The sequence below is a fragment of the Centrocercus urophasianus genome, unplaced genomic scaffold (genome assembly GCF_019232065.1).
Source record: "Centrocercus urophasianus isolate 14NV4802_14NV808 unplaced genomic scaffold, USGS_Curo_1.0 seq_13, whole genome shotgun sequence".
In the NCBI taxonomy this organism is placed as follows: Eukaryota; Metazoa; Chordata; class Aves; order Galliformes; family Phasianidae; genus Centrocercus; species Centrocercus urophasianus.
In genome coordinates, this window is record NW_024884475.1 from 51,695,561 (window position 1) to 51,714,602 (window position 19,042).

At 50.6% G+C, this 19,042-nt stretch overlaps 1 protein-coding gene across 2 annotated transcripts in view; it reads right to left on the reverse strand.

The window, feature by feature from the left end:
- The window catches only part of LEF1 (lymphoid enhancer binding factor 1), a 53,816-nt gene extending 35,238 nt beyond the window's left edge, over positions 1–18,578 (reverse strand). For both annotated transcript variants that reach the window (XM_042812053.1, XM_042812052.1), the window contains exons 1-3: positions 18,378–18,578; positions 17,731–17,794; positions 16,354–16,487 (exon numbers count right to left, since the gene is read on the reverse strand). In XM_042812053.1, the coding sequence (XP_042667987.1) occupies positions 16,354–16,487; positions 17,731–17,794; positions 18,378–18,578 (399 nt within the window). The remainder of the gene's footprint in view (positions 1–16,353; positions 16,488–17,730; positions 17,795–18,377) is intronic.
- Positions 18,579–19,042: the final 464 nt, after the last annotated feature.

Here is a 19,042-nt window from a genome sequence, read left to right on the forward strand (position 1 = left end):
CAAGTACTTAATTTCTGCAGTACTGTTCCACAGAAGGCAAAACCAATTTTAATAGGAATTAAAGCAATGGGGCCCTCCAGAAACAGGATGTCTCTGAGACAGGTTATTTGAACCATCAGTAGAAGGTCGTAACAGAAATTATTTCTCTGCCATATCATGAAAGATTACCTTAGTACAAACAGATATGCTCAAAAACTACTAGCTTAATTTTCTGGATCTGTCCCATGAGGGATCTCAACACCAGGGAAACACAAAATTGTGAGTGTAGCTAGAAGTGTAATCACAGTATACAGCTCAGAATGAGCAGAGAATGAGTGGGGTGAAGCACAAGGGTAAAGAAGCAGAGCTTCAAACACTTTGAATGCGCACACACTTTGTACAAACCAGGTATGGATGCCCAGCTGTGGGTACCAGACCCACGAGAAGCCAACCAAGCAGGCTTCAAGGGATGTTCCTGTGTCAGCTATGGTGCTGAGTCAGCCTCTGAGAGCTGCCAAAACACAATTGTGTAACCCAAATGTGGGTCCTCCAGACCCAAAATGTCTCTCCCACTGATGGCAGGGCTGGATCTCCTCCAACTTTGCTTTGGCCTCTATGCTCGCCCCTGGGAAGGTGCCAGCGGGCTTAAAAATTGCTGCTGGTATGCACAATGCACATGATGCCTTTTAAATCCTGCGTGGGATATTCCTGCCTGCTGCTAGACTTGATTTTTTTTTTTTTTTTAATTCAAGAGCTGCCCTTTAAAATTTAAAGTCATTCTTAAAAGAAAAAAACAACACCCAACCCACAGCCTGAGCTTTGTGCAGCAGGCACCTAAATCCTCATAAAAAGCCTGTGCTGCACTTTATAACACGGGTAAAAGTCTAAACATCATAAAAGAGAGCCTGAATTGCCAGACTGCCTGAGCCCCCCGTAAATCACCCCTCCAGATGGTCCTACGGCTGCTCACAGCACCCTGCCTGTGACAAGGGGTCGCTCTGCAGTCCAGCCTCAAGTGAACCTCCAACACTATGCAAGGATTACGTGGTAGAAGAGGTACTTCTGAAGTTTACCACTGCCCCGTTATTAGGGATAGTTCGATTTTCCTTGCAAGTTACACTCTCCTGCACCTCCAAGAGGGGCAAGGAAAGAGGGTGACAACTGTGTTCTTGTGGGTTAACAGGCCAGTCAAGCACTGAGAGAGCAACACCCTCTCACTGGAAGGTGCCACGGATGACTTTTCAGGTGCAGGATTTCTCAATTCACCATTTGTATCACTTTGTGTGCTACACCAGAAGCCGACACCGTGAGAAAATCAGGTTCTTCGGCGTGGCATGGAGATACATCTTTTTCTCAGCATCAAGCTCCCCTGTGTTAAGGTGGGGGAAGGAAACTCTGCCTCCTTCACAAAACAAAATCATAAAGGATAAAAGAAAAAAACACTCTTCTCTTCAGAAAACCCAGGCCAGGTGTTGGGTGCTCTCACCATCAAGCTGAGGCAGGGCTGGCTAATCCGTAGGCTGGCTCGTTAGTGAGATAAAGGATTTCAGGAGGTGTTGTGGGCCGGGGGAGTGTTGGTTGAGTGTGGCTCCTGCAGGAATGCCTGACCTTTCCTGGGGCTTTGATCATGCTGGCTCGCGGCGTGAGATAACGAGCCCTCTGCAGAATCCGGAGGTAATAAAAAAAGCAGCTTTGAGGCCTCGTGTTTTGGCAGTGAAGCGCTTACCTGGGCTGCCAGCACGCTGCCTGATCCCCCTGCCCTGCCAGGGGCTGTGCTGTGCAGGAATTTGAGCAAGGGGTTTCAGCTCTCACCTGGCTTCTCCCAGTTGAAGAGGTGTGCCATTCTTACTGAAGGCATGCATATGAAGATTCAAAAATGAGCACAGCCACAGAAGCATTAGTATGCAATTAAGCCACAGGTAGGATAATAGAAGGAGAAACTGTGTATCTGAAACAAACGAGATGGTAAAACAAAGGATTGATCTGGAAGGGCTAAGTCATTTGTTTCATCAGTTCCTCTCTGAACATTTAACCTGTACTATAAAAGGACTGCCTTTGCTGAGTCTTTTGTTTGTTTTGTTTTTTGTTTTTCTCAGGGCAGGCAACCTGAACAAGCCAGTATACCATTGGGTCAACAAAGCACAAAACACCTGGGCTCAATGCACTGATTTGGTGGGTGCTAATTAGCTCAGTCTTTAAGTTTTTTCTTCCCCTAATGAGCCTGTAGAAGCACTCTGCATTGGGCTGCTCACCAGGAGAAGTTCTCCTGATCCTCCAGAGCTGCTGTTCTCCTATAGAGGCAGCTGTGCTGCATGCAGGGCTGGCACCTCATGCTAGGGCTGGTGCTGCATCAGCTCTGCAGTGCTACCTGGCTGTAAACTGACTGGAGTCAAATCCAACAAAACCTGGGTAAGTTACCCCTTACCTGAGGGGGAAGCAGCGTACTCAACGATCCTGTCTTCTTTGCAGGGGTTAGCTATGTAGATTTCAGATGCAAATTTTACTTTAGGGCAGGCTTTATGGTATTAGGAGTCTCCTCTTTAGCCTTCTGAAATTTCATATGTATACATGCTGGAGTTCTCTCATCTCTGTTAATTGGGTTTTGTGGAATTTTGAGGCCTGGGGGCCAGAGGGAGGGCTGCTGATTAAAGCACGCCTTGCAGAAGTGGATGCAGTGGTGTTGCACAATAGCAGGAGCAGCTCTGTTCGCCCAAGCTGCCTTCTGGTGTGCAGCCGGCAGGCTGGAGGAGCTCCTGTTTGCACACTCAGAAGTGCCTTGGCAGAAGGAGGGTGCTGTTCCTTCCAGTCTCTCAGCCCTGCTTTTCCAGTTGTACACATCGGTTCCAGGGAATTTGAGGTGGGTTTGCTGCTGTCTGTTTATTGTCACTGTCCTGGCCACCAATCTGACTGTGGTCACAAAGAGGGGCAGGGGGAGCCTGCATGCTGACCTACAACCTTCAGCACCATTAAGGAGGAACAAAAGGGTGCTGAGTCTCCGCTTGTCTCCTCTTGCATCCATGCCTGTTGGGATTTGTTAGGCTGCGGATCCGAATCAGTGGGCTTGATGGGTGTGTGTCCCCACAGCAGGGCACAGAAGGCTCCCTGCCTCACTCCCAGCTGCATCTCTCCAACATCACACACACACGAGGCTCTAGCCCAAAAGCTTGCTTGCTGCAGCTAAATACAGATATTCACACACCCATTATAAATGCAGTCTAGTTTCATTTTTAACCCACAGGAGGGTGTGGAGGGAGAAGACATCAAAGCATGAACACAGGCTACCCTGGCATTCTGGGCGTGCAATTTTATCTTCCCTTCATTTCCCTTCTTTCCAAACCAGCTGCTGCAACTATCACGATGCTTGCCCTCCGGCCGGCATGCTGGATAACTGGCTTCCAAGGCAGTCATTAATCTCCCCCCATTACCCAGCTGGCACAGGAATTCACTGAGAGAGGAGAGCTGCCTGTGTGCCCTCCCAGTGGCAGCTCCCCAAGCCATCCCCAAGACGGATGCACCGGAGCAACGCTCAAGGAAGTAGGGATGTCACCAAGCACCATCAGAGGATCTTGGATACGTGGGATGAATGCAACCTGCCTGTTGGCAACTGCGGAAGAAAGAAGCAGCGTGCATCTCCAGGGAAAGATGGCTGGGATCAGAGCTAAGTTTAGAGAGTTACTTATTCCACAGCAATAGCAGCAGAGAGCAGCCCAATGTATGCAAGCTACGCAAGTGAAAGGAAGATGCACATAAGCCTTCAGCAAGAAAATACAGCTCAGCAGTACTGCGCTTTCATCCAATCATTGGGTTTTGACCCATCTGGGGTGACAGGGCTGAAAGTGCATCAAGAGGTATGTAATTAACTGAGTACAGACAGGAGCTGCTGCTCCAGCAAAGCCCTGGTGGAATGAAAACAAAGCAGGCTGAGAAAGCAACAATGCACTGTCTACTGAAGAAGACAAAGTAATCAGAAACAAGTTTTGTGCCCTTCCTACCTGAAACAGCCATCTCCCTGCCTCCCACTGCTGTGTGGGAATGTTTGAGCATCTGCATCGAAACACAAATAACTTTTTCAGAGTGTTTTCTTGGCGTGTCAGTGAGATGATGCACAACAAACCTGTCATATCCTCTTGGTAACAGTGTTCATTTGCCACTTTTTTGCACAAGAGCATTGTGTATACACACAACACTACGCTAACCTGCATTTGATCTGGTGGTAGGACCATAGTTCTCCCACGGCGAGGAAAAACACAGACAAGTTTTTGATCTTCCTTAAAGCAATGCTTATCTCAGTTTTGTTTGTTTTCTGTTTTTTGAGTGCAGGGTAGCGTCTGATGTGCATGCCACCCACCACAGCTTATCTCGGCAGCGAAGCAACCATTGCAAACCAAAATAACAGCATCTTCCTCTGTGCCTGCCCTTCAAGCAGTGACAGGCATGTTTTGGTATCGCAGACCCCAGGGCGTTAAGCACCAGTCTCGCACCTGCACACTTGCTGAGAAACGAGGGGTCCTTTGTTAAGGCCGGCGGATTACAGGCAAGACGGCTCAAGCAACCCTTTCCTGAGGAGGCACCGTCCCCCCTCAGCCCAAGCAAGCCTCCAAAAATGTAATTTTAGAACGTCTGCAGGATGAGCATCTACAGCAAGAGTTCAAAGCAATGCCCAGCCAGGAAAATGAGTGTAAAGCATGGGGCATCAGCACGGAGCACTGACCTGCACTCCTGGGGAGCCCAGCTGGAGACAAGCAGCCCCTGCAGCTGCCCACAGCTCCTCAACTTCCCAATGCGAGGACTCTGGCAAGGCCGTGAGAAAACACAACCTCCACCATCCCCAAGTACTGCTGGGGCCTCCAGCTGCCGGTCCCTTCCTTGCTATCTGCAGGCACTTTCCGGCTCACAAGCTGACACGCGAAGGGTAGCGACGACGACCCTGACGAGTCCCAGGGCGACAGAGGGAAGTGGTTTGAGAGGGGTTTGCTGGAGTCTGTGCACCCAACCAGCCCTCAACCACATGTTTAGTCTTGTCCCAATAGCTGTGTCATTGGCAAGCAGAGGACTTCAGCTGGCTACTTTCTCATGAGCTTTTCAAGAGGGGCAAAATGGAAAAGAAGCTTTGAGCAGGCAGAGGAAGGAACTCTTGGTTAGCTGGGGAGGAGACAGCCATCAGCTGTCACACCGTCTGTCTGGCAGCAGCCGGCCAGGCAGCCCCACGCAAGCTTTCCGTCCCAAGCACATCCTTCCTGGCAGGGAAGGACGCAGGCCCTCAGGAAGCTGCTGCTTCTCCTGCCACGCTCAGCAGTGGGGGTCCCATAGGACTCCCGGCGCCTAAAATGTGTGCCAGAAATAGAGCCCAGGAGGTGCTATATTTAGTGGAGCAAGTGGTGACTTAGGAAGGGCCCCTCCAGCAGATGGGCATGGCCTTGTGATGGGTCCTGTTCCCCAGGTGAGGATGCTGTGTTGTACCCAGGGAAACATGCAGCCATCTCCTCTCAGGGGATTGTGGGGCGGTGAGGTGGAACGGATGTCCCACCTCTGCAAGGAGACTTGGAGAGAAGAGCATCTAATTAAGACCACAGCTCCAGTTAATTGAGCCCAATTCACCTGTGACATGAAGAGCCACAATCCCATCAGCAATAATGGGACTGCATCGGCTTACACCAGTAATTATTCCAGATCAGCAGTATAACAAAGCTAATTCAATACTTCTGCAGGTCCAGCTGCTCAGGCTGCCAGGGGAGTGCTGGAGATGGCCTCCCTTATGCCCAGCCCCAAAAAGCTGGAGATGCAGTGCACGCTAGCAATCCCTGCTGAACTGTATTGCAGGGTGCTGGCAGGTGACTGTGTGCTTGGGGCCACGCTGGATGTGGTAGGGTGTCGCGTGAGCTGCTGGCGTGGGCAGACATGCAAATTGACAGCTGCACAATCCTGCCATCATCTCTACTGCTCCCATGGGGCTTGGACAAGAGGATGGGGATGGGAAGCCTGCATGGGGTGTCCTGGGCATATCAAGGACTGGGAATGGTAGGGCAGGCCCTGGCTGCCTCATTCAGGCTGCAGCCCGGAATGTAGCCCAGCACAGCAATTCTTTCCTACCTCCGGCCAAAGAAAACTCAGCTGCCACTGTTGTGAGGAGAGGAGCATTACTGTAGGCCAGTCAAGTTTTGACTGGTCTGATTTCCATAACACACTCTGCAAACATCTGCCTCCTATTGCAGGCTGGGCTGCACTGGGACAGGTCTCTGAGCCAGCACATCCCCCAGGGCTCTGTCTGCTCTGGTGAAGACAAGTCACAGATGTGTCTACCAGCAGCCACCACCTGTCCAGGTGCCCTTCCAGGGGTCCCGGCCTGGCTGTCTTCTCCAGAGAGGAACACATACTATGGGGCATCCATAGTGTCCTTTGGCACATCAGAGTTGCGTCTGTGCTGTTGAAATGCAAGTGCTTCAGTGAGGTGCCCTAAATGAGGAGCGTTACTGCTCTGCTGTTGTTGGGACATTTGGCATGGCCAGGTTGAGAAAGACAAAGGGAGAAAAGCCTCATGCTGAGAAGCACAAGGCCAGCAAGCACATTCCTCTGTGACACTCCATCTCCAGGTTTGAAACAGAGAAGGCAGGCAGCTGGTGCTCGCCACAGTGGCCAGGCAGTGCCCTGCACCCTGGGCAGAAGAAGCCCACAGCTCCATTCGCTCCTTTGTGTCCGCAAAGTGCAGGCATCAAACAAAAACAAGCAAAGCACTCTGCAGGGTTGGCTACAGCACCTTCCGCTTCAGGTTTGGCTGATTGAGCCCCGGTCCCAGGCTTGGCTGAAAGCCTCCTGGTTCATCCTGCTTCAAACCAGCACGTTTCGAAACTTGTGCTTTGCATCCTTCAGGAAGGAAACAAGATCAGAAGGCACCACATGTCTTTTCTGTACAGGATTTCTCATTTTGTCATGACCTTCTGCTCTCTGCCTAGGCATCAGCTGTCCCTACCACAGCTTCTCCCTCAGTCAGCAAGCAGCACGTCCCACACCTGGCATTTCCATTGCCAAGCCGCAGACCTGCTTGCACTTTTGCAGCACACATGATGTTCTGCCCAGACAATGTCACCAACCAGTGGGACCAGAAGAAACAGGCTGGCATTGGCAGGACAGCTCCAGCCCCAGCTCAACCCCTGCTGCTGGCAACCCAGGGGACAGCTACTAAAAAAACCAAAGCAATTCTCTTTATTTGACCTCTTTAATCGACACAGGGATGAATGGGATTAGATATCAAGCTACACATCTTTACATGTTGTTGTTTCTTTTTTTTTGAACTGAGTGAGCATTTATGCTGTGTGGGGCAACTTCCAGCTTATGGAAATCAGATGGAAGGTGTTGGTTTTTCACACTGTGGGCCTCATCTCTCACACCATATCTCACAGTAACATCTATGCTCATTAATTAACTCTTCTCCTTTCAGTTCGCAATCCCATAAACATCTCTATAGCAGCTGATGTCATTGTTTACACAGAAAAGTGTGACATACATTTCTCTCAGAGCAGCCTGAAGTGAGAAGAGCCAGCAGCAGGTTAGCAAGCAGCTCTCTGAAATCCCCTCAAACCCACAGCAACAGCAGCACCAAGCATCAGCACCTCCAGCCCAGCACATCTGCTGGTCCCCTGCACTTTGTTTACGGCCACGACATGTCCCTGTCTGATCTGCCGTCCCATGATTGACATCAGTCAGACTTCCCACCTCTACCAATCAGTGTTCCCAACTAGTTCTGTGTTCTTGGATCCATCCAGACACATATCAGGGCCATGGGGTGTGACGCTCTCCTCCTTGTAGGCAAAGGCTTGAGCCATGTGCTCGATTCAGTCAAGACAGCTGGCATCAAAAATATAATGAATCAGCCAATGATCAAAAAAGATAAACAAGACTGCTCTTTTTTTTTTCCTATGTTAAAAACATCCCTATACCATTAAAATGCACAGCAAGGCAGGGGGAAGTGGGAACATATCAACATAAGAAAATGCCTTCATTGTTTTTGTTTGAGATTCCACATTTTTCACCAAACATTTAATCAGAAATCACAGTTCATCTTTGAAGGGATTTTTCAGAGCCCTCAGTTCACTGCTGCAGTCTGCAGCGGTTTTGCAGGGAGGGAGAGGCACAGCCTAGCCCCCTGCCTCGGTATTTAGGGGCATGCAGGAGGTGTGTGAGGGTGGGGAGAGCAGCTTGTGCTGAAGGCAAGGCTCCAGGCAACCCTGGAGCAGAGTGATCCAGTCTGAAATGAACTGGCAACCCTAAAACTTTTTGATAAGATAAAAATTCATTGATGTTGGCTCACACTGGGCCCACTTCAGCTCTGCACTTGTCCTCTGTGTTTCCTTGGCATATCTGTTCCTTTCCTCTATCTGCTTTAGCATAACTTTATTTTTCTCTTTTATCTTTAGCTAACTGCACCCAGGGACTGGAGGGATTGATTTTTTGTTTTGACTTATTGTTTGAAGATCTGTAACTCAAAGCAGCTTCTTGTGCCTCTGATGTCTAGGCATGAGCAGTATAAAAGGTGAAGCGTGTCCTATGTACTGAGCTGAGCAGGGATACCATTCTATAATCAGTCATCTGTGTTTTATTTTGCCTTTTTGGGAGGAAAACTATTTTAAGACTTTATAGGCAATAACACTTGAAATAAATATTCCCGTGGCTGATACTGTGCACGCCGGTTCTTTCCCTTTTTAATAGACAGTGCGCCATTGCTCACTTGGTGCAAAAAAAGCACCAAGTTCCTAATTAAAGGAGGCCATTATAAATCAGAAGATATTTTGACCGTCATGTCACACCCCTGGCAGTCTACTACTGCCAAAACGTTGCCATGCAAATCCGAGAACGCTGTGTTTGGGGATGCGCTGCCGCGAGGCGAAACAAATCCCCTGCAACGAGGGAAGGCAGAAGGAGGGGACGGCGCGCTAACCCGCTCCCATGTGCTCCCTTTGCCCTCAGGGCTGGAGCTGGCTTCTTTTAGGAAATTCTTGCCCTCAGGCTGCGTCCAGCAGGCAGCTCATTAGGACGTGGTGGCCCGGGTTTCTCACACCGAGGTCGCAGAGCTCGCCGCGCACAGCGGTGCTGTTTACGATACCCCATCTACTCCGCTCCCTGAAGTTGCCCAGCTTGCTGAAATATGGTTACATATGCAAACATTATCTCCCAATTGTAACCTCATTTTCTGCTCTGCTGGACGGCGTGACCAGCATTTGTCATCCCGCCGCCCCCGCCCGCTGCACCGCTCACACGTCCCTAATTGTCACCGAGATGCAGCGTGCCAGCGGGACGCCAGTGTCCGCTGCTCCCCATCTCCACGCAGTCACTCAGGTAACAAACCCATAATCTCGTCCTGTTTTCATGATGGTTGAATTACACATAATTGTTCCTGCACAGTGATTGATTTCTGCCTGAATAGAGACCTCTGCCTTTTTTCAATGCGAGCGAGTGGCAGCCAAGTCTCTCCATCGAGGAGGAGGCAGCAGCCTTTGAAGAGATCAAAGCCAAGGCCGCGAGCAGTTGTGCGCCCTGGGAATATGGAAAGCCTTTATGCTCTCAACCCCATTTCCAACATCATGTTGGATTGCAGCTGCATTACATTCTGCCAGCATTCTTAATGCTTTTAGTATTGACTCTGACATCACCGATAGCTGTTTTAAAGTAACAAAAGCTGAGGGATGACTTATTTTCACAACTCCGTAATTGGAACATGCAAAGTTAGGGGAAGGCAGCATTTGTTTTCAATCTGAAATACAAAAGAAAGCACAGAAAATTATATAAGTTCTCCAAAATTAAAAACACGTTTTTCATATGGAAAGAACAGAGGGGGCATTTTTATAGCCTAGACCACACAAAATGAACTGATTATGCACATGTTTTTTCAAGCCTAAAGGCTGAAGTAAAATATGATTGGGTAAGCGAGTCAAATCGGGAAAAAATATTGTGACTCACGGTGCATTTAGTGACTTCTAGCACCTGATGCAAGGCAAAATGCTACAGATGCCCGGGGTGCTGCTTCCCTCTGCAGCTCCTTGTAGTAAACTGACAGCAGTTCGCTTAGCCTAAACCAGGCACAACACGTGGCGAACGAGCATTAAATCCTCATCAGTTATCTGGGAAGATAACCAGCGATCTGGAAGTATAAAGCACTTCATAGCTCCTTCTGAGATTTCCTCTGCTCCAGCCACACAACAGCCGTAACGCTGCCTTAAAGATCACCACAGAGCTATTTTCGGGGGTGTTGGATGCTCCTGCCCTCTATCCCCTCCTCCCCTGCCCTCACAAGTGAGCACAAAGGCAAAAATCTCCATAGCTAGAAAGGCGGCCCCAAGCTTTGATTAAACACACGCCCACACTGTCCAGGGAACACATTTCCAGGGAAGCCTTAAAATGAACTGGTGGGAAGAGAGAGGACAGGGAGGATGGGAGGCAGAGCCAGGGATGCCGCACAGCTGAGCCGCTCCTGTCCGGAGCACCGCTGCTGCTTCAACAAACACTTCTATTCATTCTGAACAGTAGTTTTGAAATACGCTCACCGCCACTACGGCGTGCGGAGTGCTGAGAAGCGAAGAATGTGTAAATAAAGCTGAGCTGTAAAGAATTAAACGTTATAAGCTGTAAAGAATTAGACGTTACGAGCACTCGTGTATTAGCAATAAAAATAATTTCCTCTTAGCTGCATCATTTGCCTTCTGCTGTTCCAGAGCTCCTTTTTCCCTGCAATCATTACAGCCCCGTTTCAGAGACGGCAGCAAGGGACTTGCCCTCCTTCCCTGCGGACACCAAGCCAACATCCTTGTCACTACCTGGATCGTTGGTACTGTCTCAGGGATACTTTGGCCATTCCTCGGCACACACACAGCCACACTGAGGCTGAAAGTGGTGGCAAACATAGCAAGCCATCTCTTTACCACAACACAAAAGCTCAATTTTGAACAGCATTAAAAAAGAAGCCTTTCCTATGTTAATCCAACGTGCGTTTGTTGTTTTTTTTTCTGCCCCTCTACTCTTCCTCCATCCCCAGAGAATTACTCCTCCTTCTGCACACCCTGAGAGATCACTCCTCTGTGGCTTCAGTGCCTGCTCTGAGGACAAGAAAATGCCCACAAAGCAGCGCTGAGGAGGAGCATGAGGTGCCAGAGCTGCCAGCTGCCAGGGTGCTAGAACATCCCGCTCCTCTGTCTGTCCGTCCATCCATTCCATCAGGAGCCCCAGGCATGGGCACACAAACACCAACCCCAGCGGGCAATCCATATAGCATCGCAGAGGTTTCTGAAACGGCATCAGAAGTCAGGTCCATGCGATGCTGCAACCCTGCCTCTCAGTATCAAGCCATTACTGGGATGAAAAAGTACTTTTCACTATAATTGCTGCTTATTTTCCTGGATGCTGAAGGAGCTCAGAAGCTGGAGGAGCACAGGATGGACAGCAGCTTCCCAGGGGAGGGAGTGCTCATTATCTGGCCCCATTTGTGCTGGATTTCTAACAGAGGGACTGAGAAAGAAGTGAAAGTCCACATCACGATGCTGGGAGCAAGCAGCCTGCATCCCTGTGTGGCAATAAATATGAGACACAGAAGAGGGGGAAGATACTGGTGCTGCTGGAGTGGCAGGGAATAGAAAGGGAAAAGATCAAAATGTGCTTTTTGACAAAAAGTTTTTACACTCTTTTTTTTTTAAGTTCCTCCCTGCTTTTTCTTAAAAACTTCATCAGAATTCTCTGGTCCTTTATGGCAAGACGGTGTACAAAACAGCCAAGCCAGCACTGCCAGGAACTTCCTTCTTATCAGCATTGCTTTTAATCAGATAGAGGTGTTGAGAACTTCTCTTAGTCCCTACTCCACATACATTCCAGTTTTTACTTTCTCAGACTTCTGGTTAGTTTTCATGAAAGCGAGACAAGACAAAGAAGCACCACCACAAGAACATATATTTAGAGAGGAGCTGTCATCCAGATGGGTTCCCAAAGGATGCTCAGGAGCTGTGTATTTTGCTCCCACCTCTGCCATCACCTCCTGAACATCTCTCATCAGGCTCCCTGTTTCCAGACAAGTCGTCCCAGCCTGTGGCCCTATTTCATGCTGGAGGACCAGGTGGACATCTCCCCTCCATCTGCCCACAGCTTACCAGCCCACAGCCATTCCCACGGGTCATGTCCTCAAGCTCAACTCAGCGCCAGGTAATTATCCAAAGAACTTACCTATTTCATGCTTAATTGCACAGGCACATACTTTTGCTCCACCCTCAGCCCAGCCACAGCCTAGCAACTTGCACTGCCCCCCAGGCTCACATCCCAGCCTCAAGCAGCCCAGCCCTGCGGTGTGAAGTCACCCAGCAGTGACACAGAGGCAAGGAACAGATGATAGGGGACAGCTCAAAGCCAGCCCACAGAACCTGTGTGTTAAGGGCTTCATGGCTAGAAATGGTTGCCTCCAGAGCAAGAATGCAAGTCTGACCCTGGAAAACACTTTGTCCAGAAGACATCAGGATGAAAAGTTCTTTAAGCAAAACAGGATATTTTGGACGTTGAACACAACTGTTTGACAAACAAGGTGTGTTTACCTGCAGCTATGCAGCTGGACCTGGAGGAGAAGCTCCACAAAACCTCTGTGTAACCCCACTCCCCTCAAAAACCCAAACACAAGAGTCATCGAACCAGCTTTGTCTAAGCCAGATTTCCTGATGCAATGATACTTCTCAATCTACCCAATTAGTCTGCAAAATTCTCACACACATCCCTAGAAACAAAACAAAACAAAGAAAAAATTACAGGCTTCGGAGTAAGAGGAAACGCTTTTTGTACAGGCTGTTTTGGGAGATCCTTTCATTAACGAGGTTCTGATTCAGACAGCATTTCATAGAATCATGGAATTGTTTAAGTTGGGAAGAACCCTTAAATGTCATCTACGCCAACTCCCCTGCAATGAACAGGGGCACCTACAGCCAGATCAAGCTGACCAGCTCTCCCAGAATGCCTTCATATTCTTTACTCCAAAGTATGACGCCATCTGCCACAGGTCACTGTGATAAGGAGTGTAGTTTGCTGCCAGCCTAAGAACGCTGTCAGACTGGCGGAGGAGCTGCCTAACAAATTGGCATTTTTTTGCAGCTATTATGAGTTTTCCTCATGGAGATTTACATCTCAAGCAGGGTCTCGATGCCTTAGAAATATTCTCAAAATAACAGAAAGAGGAAAAGAAATCACAACAAAACCACAAACTTAAGAGCTAAGCTTTTTTTGTGTTTCTTTCATTTTTTCTCGTTAAATCCATTACAGCCTCCTCTTCTCCCTATTCCATGGGTATTGAAGATACCGAATAAAGTGTGTGGGAAAGAGAGGGATTTGGGTAACAATTTTTCCAAACCCAACTTGATCCATTCCAACTCACTTATCAGGTTAAATGCCAGCAGCACACAGCAGAGAGCCAGGCAGCTGGAACAGCACTGATGTAACTCAGTGTTACAATGTCACAGGACAGCAAAACCAAAAGCTTCCCTTCCCAGGGCAGGGAAACTGCTCTTCCCATCTACGCTGAGCACGAGCATCGCCCGACCTGATGTGCTGTCGGACAGGGCATCCCACAGCCAGACTTTGCAGGCATTTAGTACCTGGCAAGAGGGTAGCAGTGCACCACCTGAACACACCTCCACCATTAGATGCAGTTTATCTGCATTTTAGCACAACTGCAGGGGAAATAAATTCTCACCAGGCATGGCATTCATTTGAAAAATACTGATGCGTCTAATTTTGTGCTCCAAATTGCAATTTTTTTAATGGTGGATTTATGCAAGATTTGGACACTGTCCTTCACAGTGTTTGGTATGATGTTCTATTTCAGCTTTGAGAGGAAAAGAATGTGGAAATAAAAATTTTCCACACTGACTGACATGGTTCAGTGAGAATGGTGGGGACAGGTTGATGGTTGAAGTGAATTACCTTAGTGGTATTTTCCAACTTTAATGATCCTATGATTCAAAGAAAGATCAAAACACGAAGATAAGCTAAAACTGTGGAGAGATGCGGTCACGAAAAGAGGCAGTTTTGAAACACAGAAAGAAGCAGAAAATAGTGGACATAGAGTCTCAAGGCTGCTCCCAAGCAGGTGATGCCACAGGGAGCATGAACCAGAAGCACATTCCACAGGACACCTTGCTGAAGTGCGCTGCTCTCCACCCCAGAGGCACCAAAATCAGCTGCTGGCAATCACTGCGTGCCCAGTGCTCCAGTCCCACTGCCCATCTGACAAAGATCCCATTACAGCCATGTCACTTTACACCTGCAGTGCCTGCTGACCAAGGTCCTCCTCCAACATCACCTACACTCACAGACACACAGAGAGAACAGATGAACAGTGAGGACACCCTCCAGCTCCATCATCGTGCACTTCTGCATGAGTGGTTGGGTACTTCTGAAGATGACATACCAAGATACCCAGAACCCAACTCCCCATAGCAGACAGCAGGGATGGACTCCTCTGGAGCAGCTCTGACCGCGTTTCTTCCCCTTTGTGGGGACAATCCCTGGCCGATCAGCAAAGCTGGCACGCGCATTAGCTCCCTACTGTACTTTTCGTTCAGCCCCAAAGATTGAATGAATACGTTTTTATTTAAGTGCTCAATCACTTTCTTGCTGAGAGGACAGATTCCTTTGAAGTGGGAAACCCAAGCTAAATAAACACATCCACAAGATCCAAGTCTCAAAATAGAAGCCGTTGGCTTGCTAGATTAAGTTATTCTGAATGCAATTTTCTTAAGTGAATCCAATGCCTCGGAAGGGCCGGAGTGACAGGGATGCTAATCCCCGGCTGTGGGATGGGGACAGCATGCAAAGCAGCTGTGCCAGGGCCAGCGAGATGGGACCCAGACTGACAGTGGGGTAGAAACAGCAATTCGATGCACTTGAGATGCAAAATCTTCATATCCCCAGCGGAGCATGCTCCTGCACATGTCTGAGAGACACGGCTTAAAAAAACAAAAAGAAGGTGCATGCCTCTAACAGGACTTCAGAAATATTACAGCAGCAGTAAAATGCTTCTGAGTGGGTTATTTCTCCTCAAGGAGCTCTCCCTACTTATCAGCAGAAGTGAAGCATGCAGAGGAGTGGGGCTTCAGTGCCTGCAGCCACACAGCACCATGAGGATCTGGAAAAACTTTTGGTGCCTGAAGCTGTAGAGATCTGGGCTGCCTTCTCGAGTACTGTCCTGCCTGGTACCTGAGGCCCATAGTGAACTGTTCATCTTAATGTTTTTTTTCTGGACCAGAATTAAGAGGAGGTGCAGCACCACAAGAAGAATAATGACATTTCAGTTCTAAATCACACGAAAACAAAAGCGGCAGCCTCTTCTCTGACAGGTTGCTCCAAACTAGCTCCTAGGTGTACAGAAGATGGAGACTGAAGACACATCCATGACACTACAACTCCAGCTCTGGGTACGTGCAATGGGTGGGGTTTGTGATCACGTCTTGGCTGAAGTCACATGCATGCAGCGCCCGCCTCTGGAGTGAGGCATGGGGGAATACTGCCCTTCCCCATTGCCCACTTGACATTAGATAGGTTGACTTATTGCATCAGGCTGGCAAGGATAAGGCACACTCCCTGCCCTTCCAAGGGCTGGGGAAGGGATGGGAAAAAAATTGTAATTTTTTTTGTTTCCTGCTCCACTCTAATATAACTTCCACAATTGATAGGTAGACAATATAACCATCATTGTTACAATATTATCTTCCCATCACCCTCTACACATACTCAGTGAAATTTACTACCCAAAACTAAAAAGACACTAAGATCCATCCATAAAGGTATTTCCTATCCAAAAATGAAAGTGTGATAAGATCCATCCGCAAAGGCACCTACAGCACCGTGAGCAGAGGGACCGTCCCAGAGCTAGCAGCGGCTGCCCCAATCCCCAGTGTGATGCTGCGTGCTGTGGGGAGGGAGCCGATCCCGAGCGCTGCTCCCCGATGCACAAAGCCTTTTTGCATGGAGCAACCGATGGCGGGCATCAATGTCAATCAGCAGCCGGCGATACCGTATCTGGCGGCAAAAAGCGGAGCGAGCCTTTTCATCTCGCTGACAGGCAGCTTGAGCAGCCGTGCTGCAGCCCTCGAGACTCCTCAACAAACAAAGAGTTAACGCCAGAAAATTCACATCTGTCCTCGCGACTACAAAGACGGCATTTACATCACCCCACCGCACATTATCCCGCAGTGTAAAGCAGGACTCCCCCGGCCCTGCTATGAGCGCTGCGGTTCATCACGGGGTTCGGCTCTTCCACCGGGACCGCGACCGACACTGCCACAGCCCAAACGCACGCTGCGGCCACACGCTGTGGGACCGACGGAGGAACCCCGAAAAGTCTTCGGGGAGAGAACTCACTGTTCTGGGGATGGGTGGCGACAGAGATCCGTTAGGCATGTACGGGTCGTTGTTCATATTTGGCATCATGATATACCCCGAGTAACCAGAGTACGATGGTCCCTTGCTGTACAAGCCGCCGTCAGGATGCTTTCCTACGGAAGAGGAGACAATAAGGGTGTTATTCCCCACGCGTGCACCTCAGAGCACTTAAATAGGTACTGTGCATTCACGGAAACGTTCTGCCTGAGAACATTCCCTTGCTTATGGCAATTATTTCTGGCAGAAAGCAGTCCCAGCAATTTGTAACCACATTTTTTTGAAGAAGAGTTAATTCTTAAAGGAGTCACTGCACTTTGTGAGGGGCCAATGCAACACACCCTCAGAGCAACTCATTTATTTCGCCAGTCCCCTCCAGAGTAGGCAGAAACACCAGCACTGACATCGTGTTCCTCAAGCAGCAATTTTCCCCCACGTCGCACGTCCCTCCAGGATGCTGGGCTGGGAAGCATTGCCAGCACGGCTTCCCCCCATCACTGCTAGGAGGGGAGGGAGAAGATGGTGAGAACAAGGGGCAATCACCCCCTCCTCTCCTAACCAGGACCACAGGGCAGGGCTGGCACAGGGCAAACCCAGGGCCAAGGCTGCTGAACAGCCTCAGGGAGGGAGAGCCTAGGGGGGGAGGTGATTTTGTGGGGAAATTGCTTGGCTCCGGGTCCTGCAAAGGGACAGGTTTGGGCAGCAAGACAGCCTGCAGGTGAGTTTTTCCGAGGATGCAAAAGGAGAAAGAGCTGCACAGAGCTGATCTTCCCTCACGGCCATAAGCACAGACATTGCAGCTGTTTGGCTGTGCAGTGCCCAGTTCTGTGAGGAACCACAGGGTCCCGGCAGGCATTGGGGCTGAGCTGCGTCCCACTCTTGCGGAGGTGATGACCTCCTTCAGCCCGTGATCATAACCACTGCACATTAAGCACAGCCTTTGTCCTTCACAGCACTCGTTCTTTGTGCACATGCCCGGCTCTCTAAGCAATATTCCGCAAACTTTGTTATTTCTTTGGCCACAACAAACCACTGGTGTGTTACAGAGAGCAGGAGAGCTGCTCGGATGGAGGCTTAGGGGCTTAAGGGGCACCATGCGTTAGCGGGAAATCACACTGCTCCCCAACACAGCTGGCTGCGCTGTGTCAAAGCCAACATCCTAAAAACAGTGATTTCTTCAGCGAGGATCCATGTGGCCTCCTTATCAGTCTTTTTTTCGACAACCATTTGGTCACTGGAGATAAACGCTCAGCGCATCCACCTCCTGCCCCAGCGCTCCCCCATCCCCAACAGACACTGAATTCAGACACGGACTGCAGCCCGAAGGTGGGAGCAGCACACGGGACACGCGGTTCTCACCTTCCTCGGGGTGCTCCCTGCCCTTGTCATGATAGGAATCCTGTGCTGGAGTCTGCCTGGAAACCTGGCCGCGGGGAATCCGGAACCGGAGAGGAGGAAGGAAAAGAGAAGTCACTGTGAGGGTGTTCGCTGCGCCCGTCCGCCTCGAAAGACGGGACAGTGACGGCGCGGGGCAGCACCACTGGTTCCACCGGGCAGAGCGCAGCCCGAGGGGCGGCGTGCGGGAACGCGCCGAGCTCCGGCGGCCGAAACGCCCAATGGGTACCAAAATGCAAAAGGAAAATAAGGTTGCCCTCGTTACTGCATATTTGGGAGGGGGGGGAGGAGGAGAGAGAAAAATATATATATATATAAAAAAAGAATTAAAATATATATATATAAAAAAAGGAAAACAGGCAGGAACACCGACAAGCGGCTCTCTCCGAAGTTGTTTTAGCGTCGTGGATTTCTTCCCGACAGTTCAATGTGAACCCCTCCAAGAGCCCACGGCCCGTGGGGGTGCGGGGCAGCGCTGGGGCCGCCGCCCGCCCCACGGGACTCGCGCCGCGCCGAGCCCGGCCGGGCCGAGGGGGCCTTTGCCGGGGCCCGGCCACCACCGCGGGGCTCAGCCGCCCCTTCCCGTTCCTCGTTGCCCCCCGGCCCCTCACCTCGGCGCCGGGCGCGATCTCGGACTCGTTGACCAGCGAGGACTTGATGTCGGCCAGGTCGCCCTCCTCCTCGGGGTGGCTGATCTCGGCGAAGATCTTCTCCTTCTGGGGGTCCCCTTCGTCCTTGAAGGGGATCATCTCGTCGGTGGCGCAGAGCTCCGGGTCCCCCCCGCCGCCCCCGGCCCCCGGCAGCTGCGGCATCCTCGCGGCAGCGCGGCGTCTGCTGCGGCCGCCGGCCCGCCGCGGGAAGGGAGCGGGAGGAGCGGCGGGGGAGGAGGCGAGGGAGGAGGCGAGAGAGGAGGAGGAGGAGAGAAGAAGGGGAAAAAAAATAAATAAATTAATTAAAAAAACCCCGCGAAGTCCTCGCCAAGTTGCTGCCTCCGCGCTCGGCGCCCGCCGCGGGGGGAACGGCGTAGGGAGGCCGCGGGGCTGCGCGGGACGAACCGAACCCCCCCGCCCCAGCCGTCGGGGAGGGGCGGGGGCGGCGGAGATGAAAGGCGCCACCGCCGTGAGTGACACCGGGGGGCGGTGGGATGGGGGCAGCGGGGGGGGGGGGAGCAGGAAGGGGGCCGGGCCGGGCCGGGCCCCGGGAAAGTTTGCCGAGACGGCCGCCGTGCGGGTACGCTCGTGCGGAGCCGGGAGCGCTGCGGGAGCGGTGCCCCTCT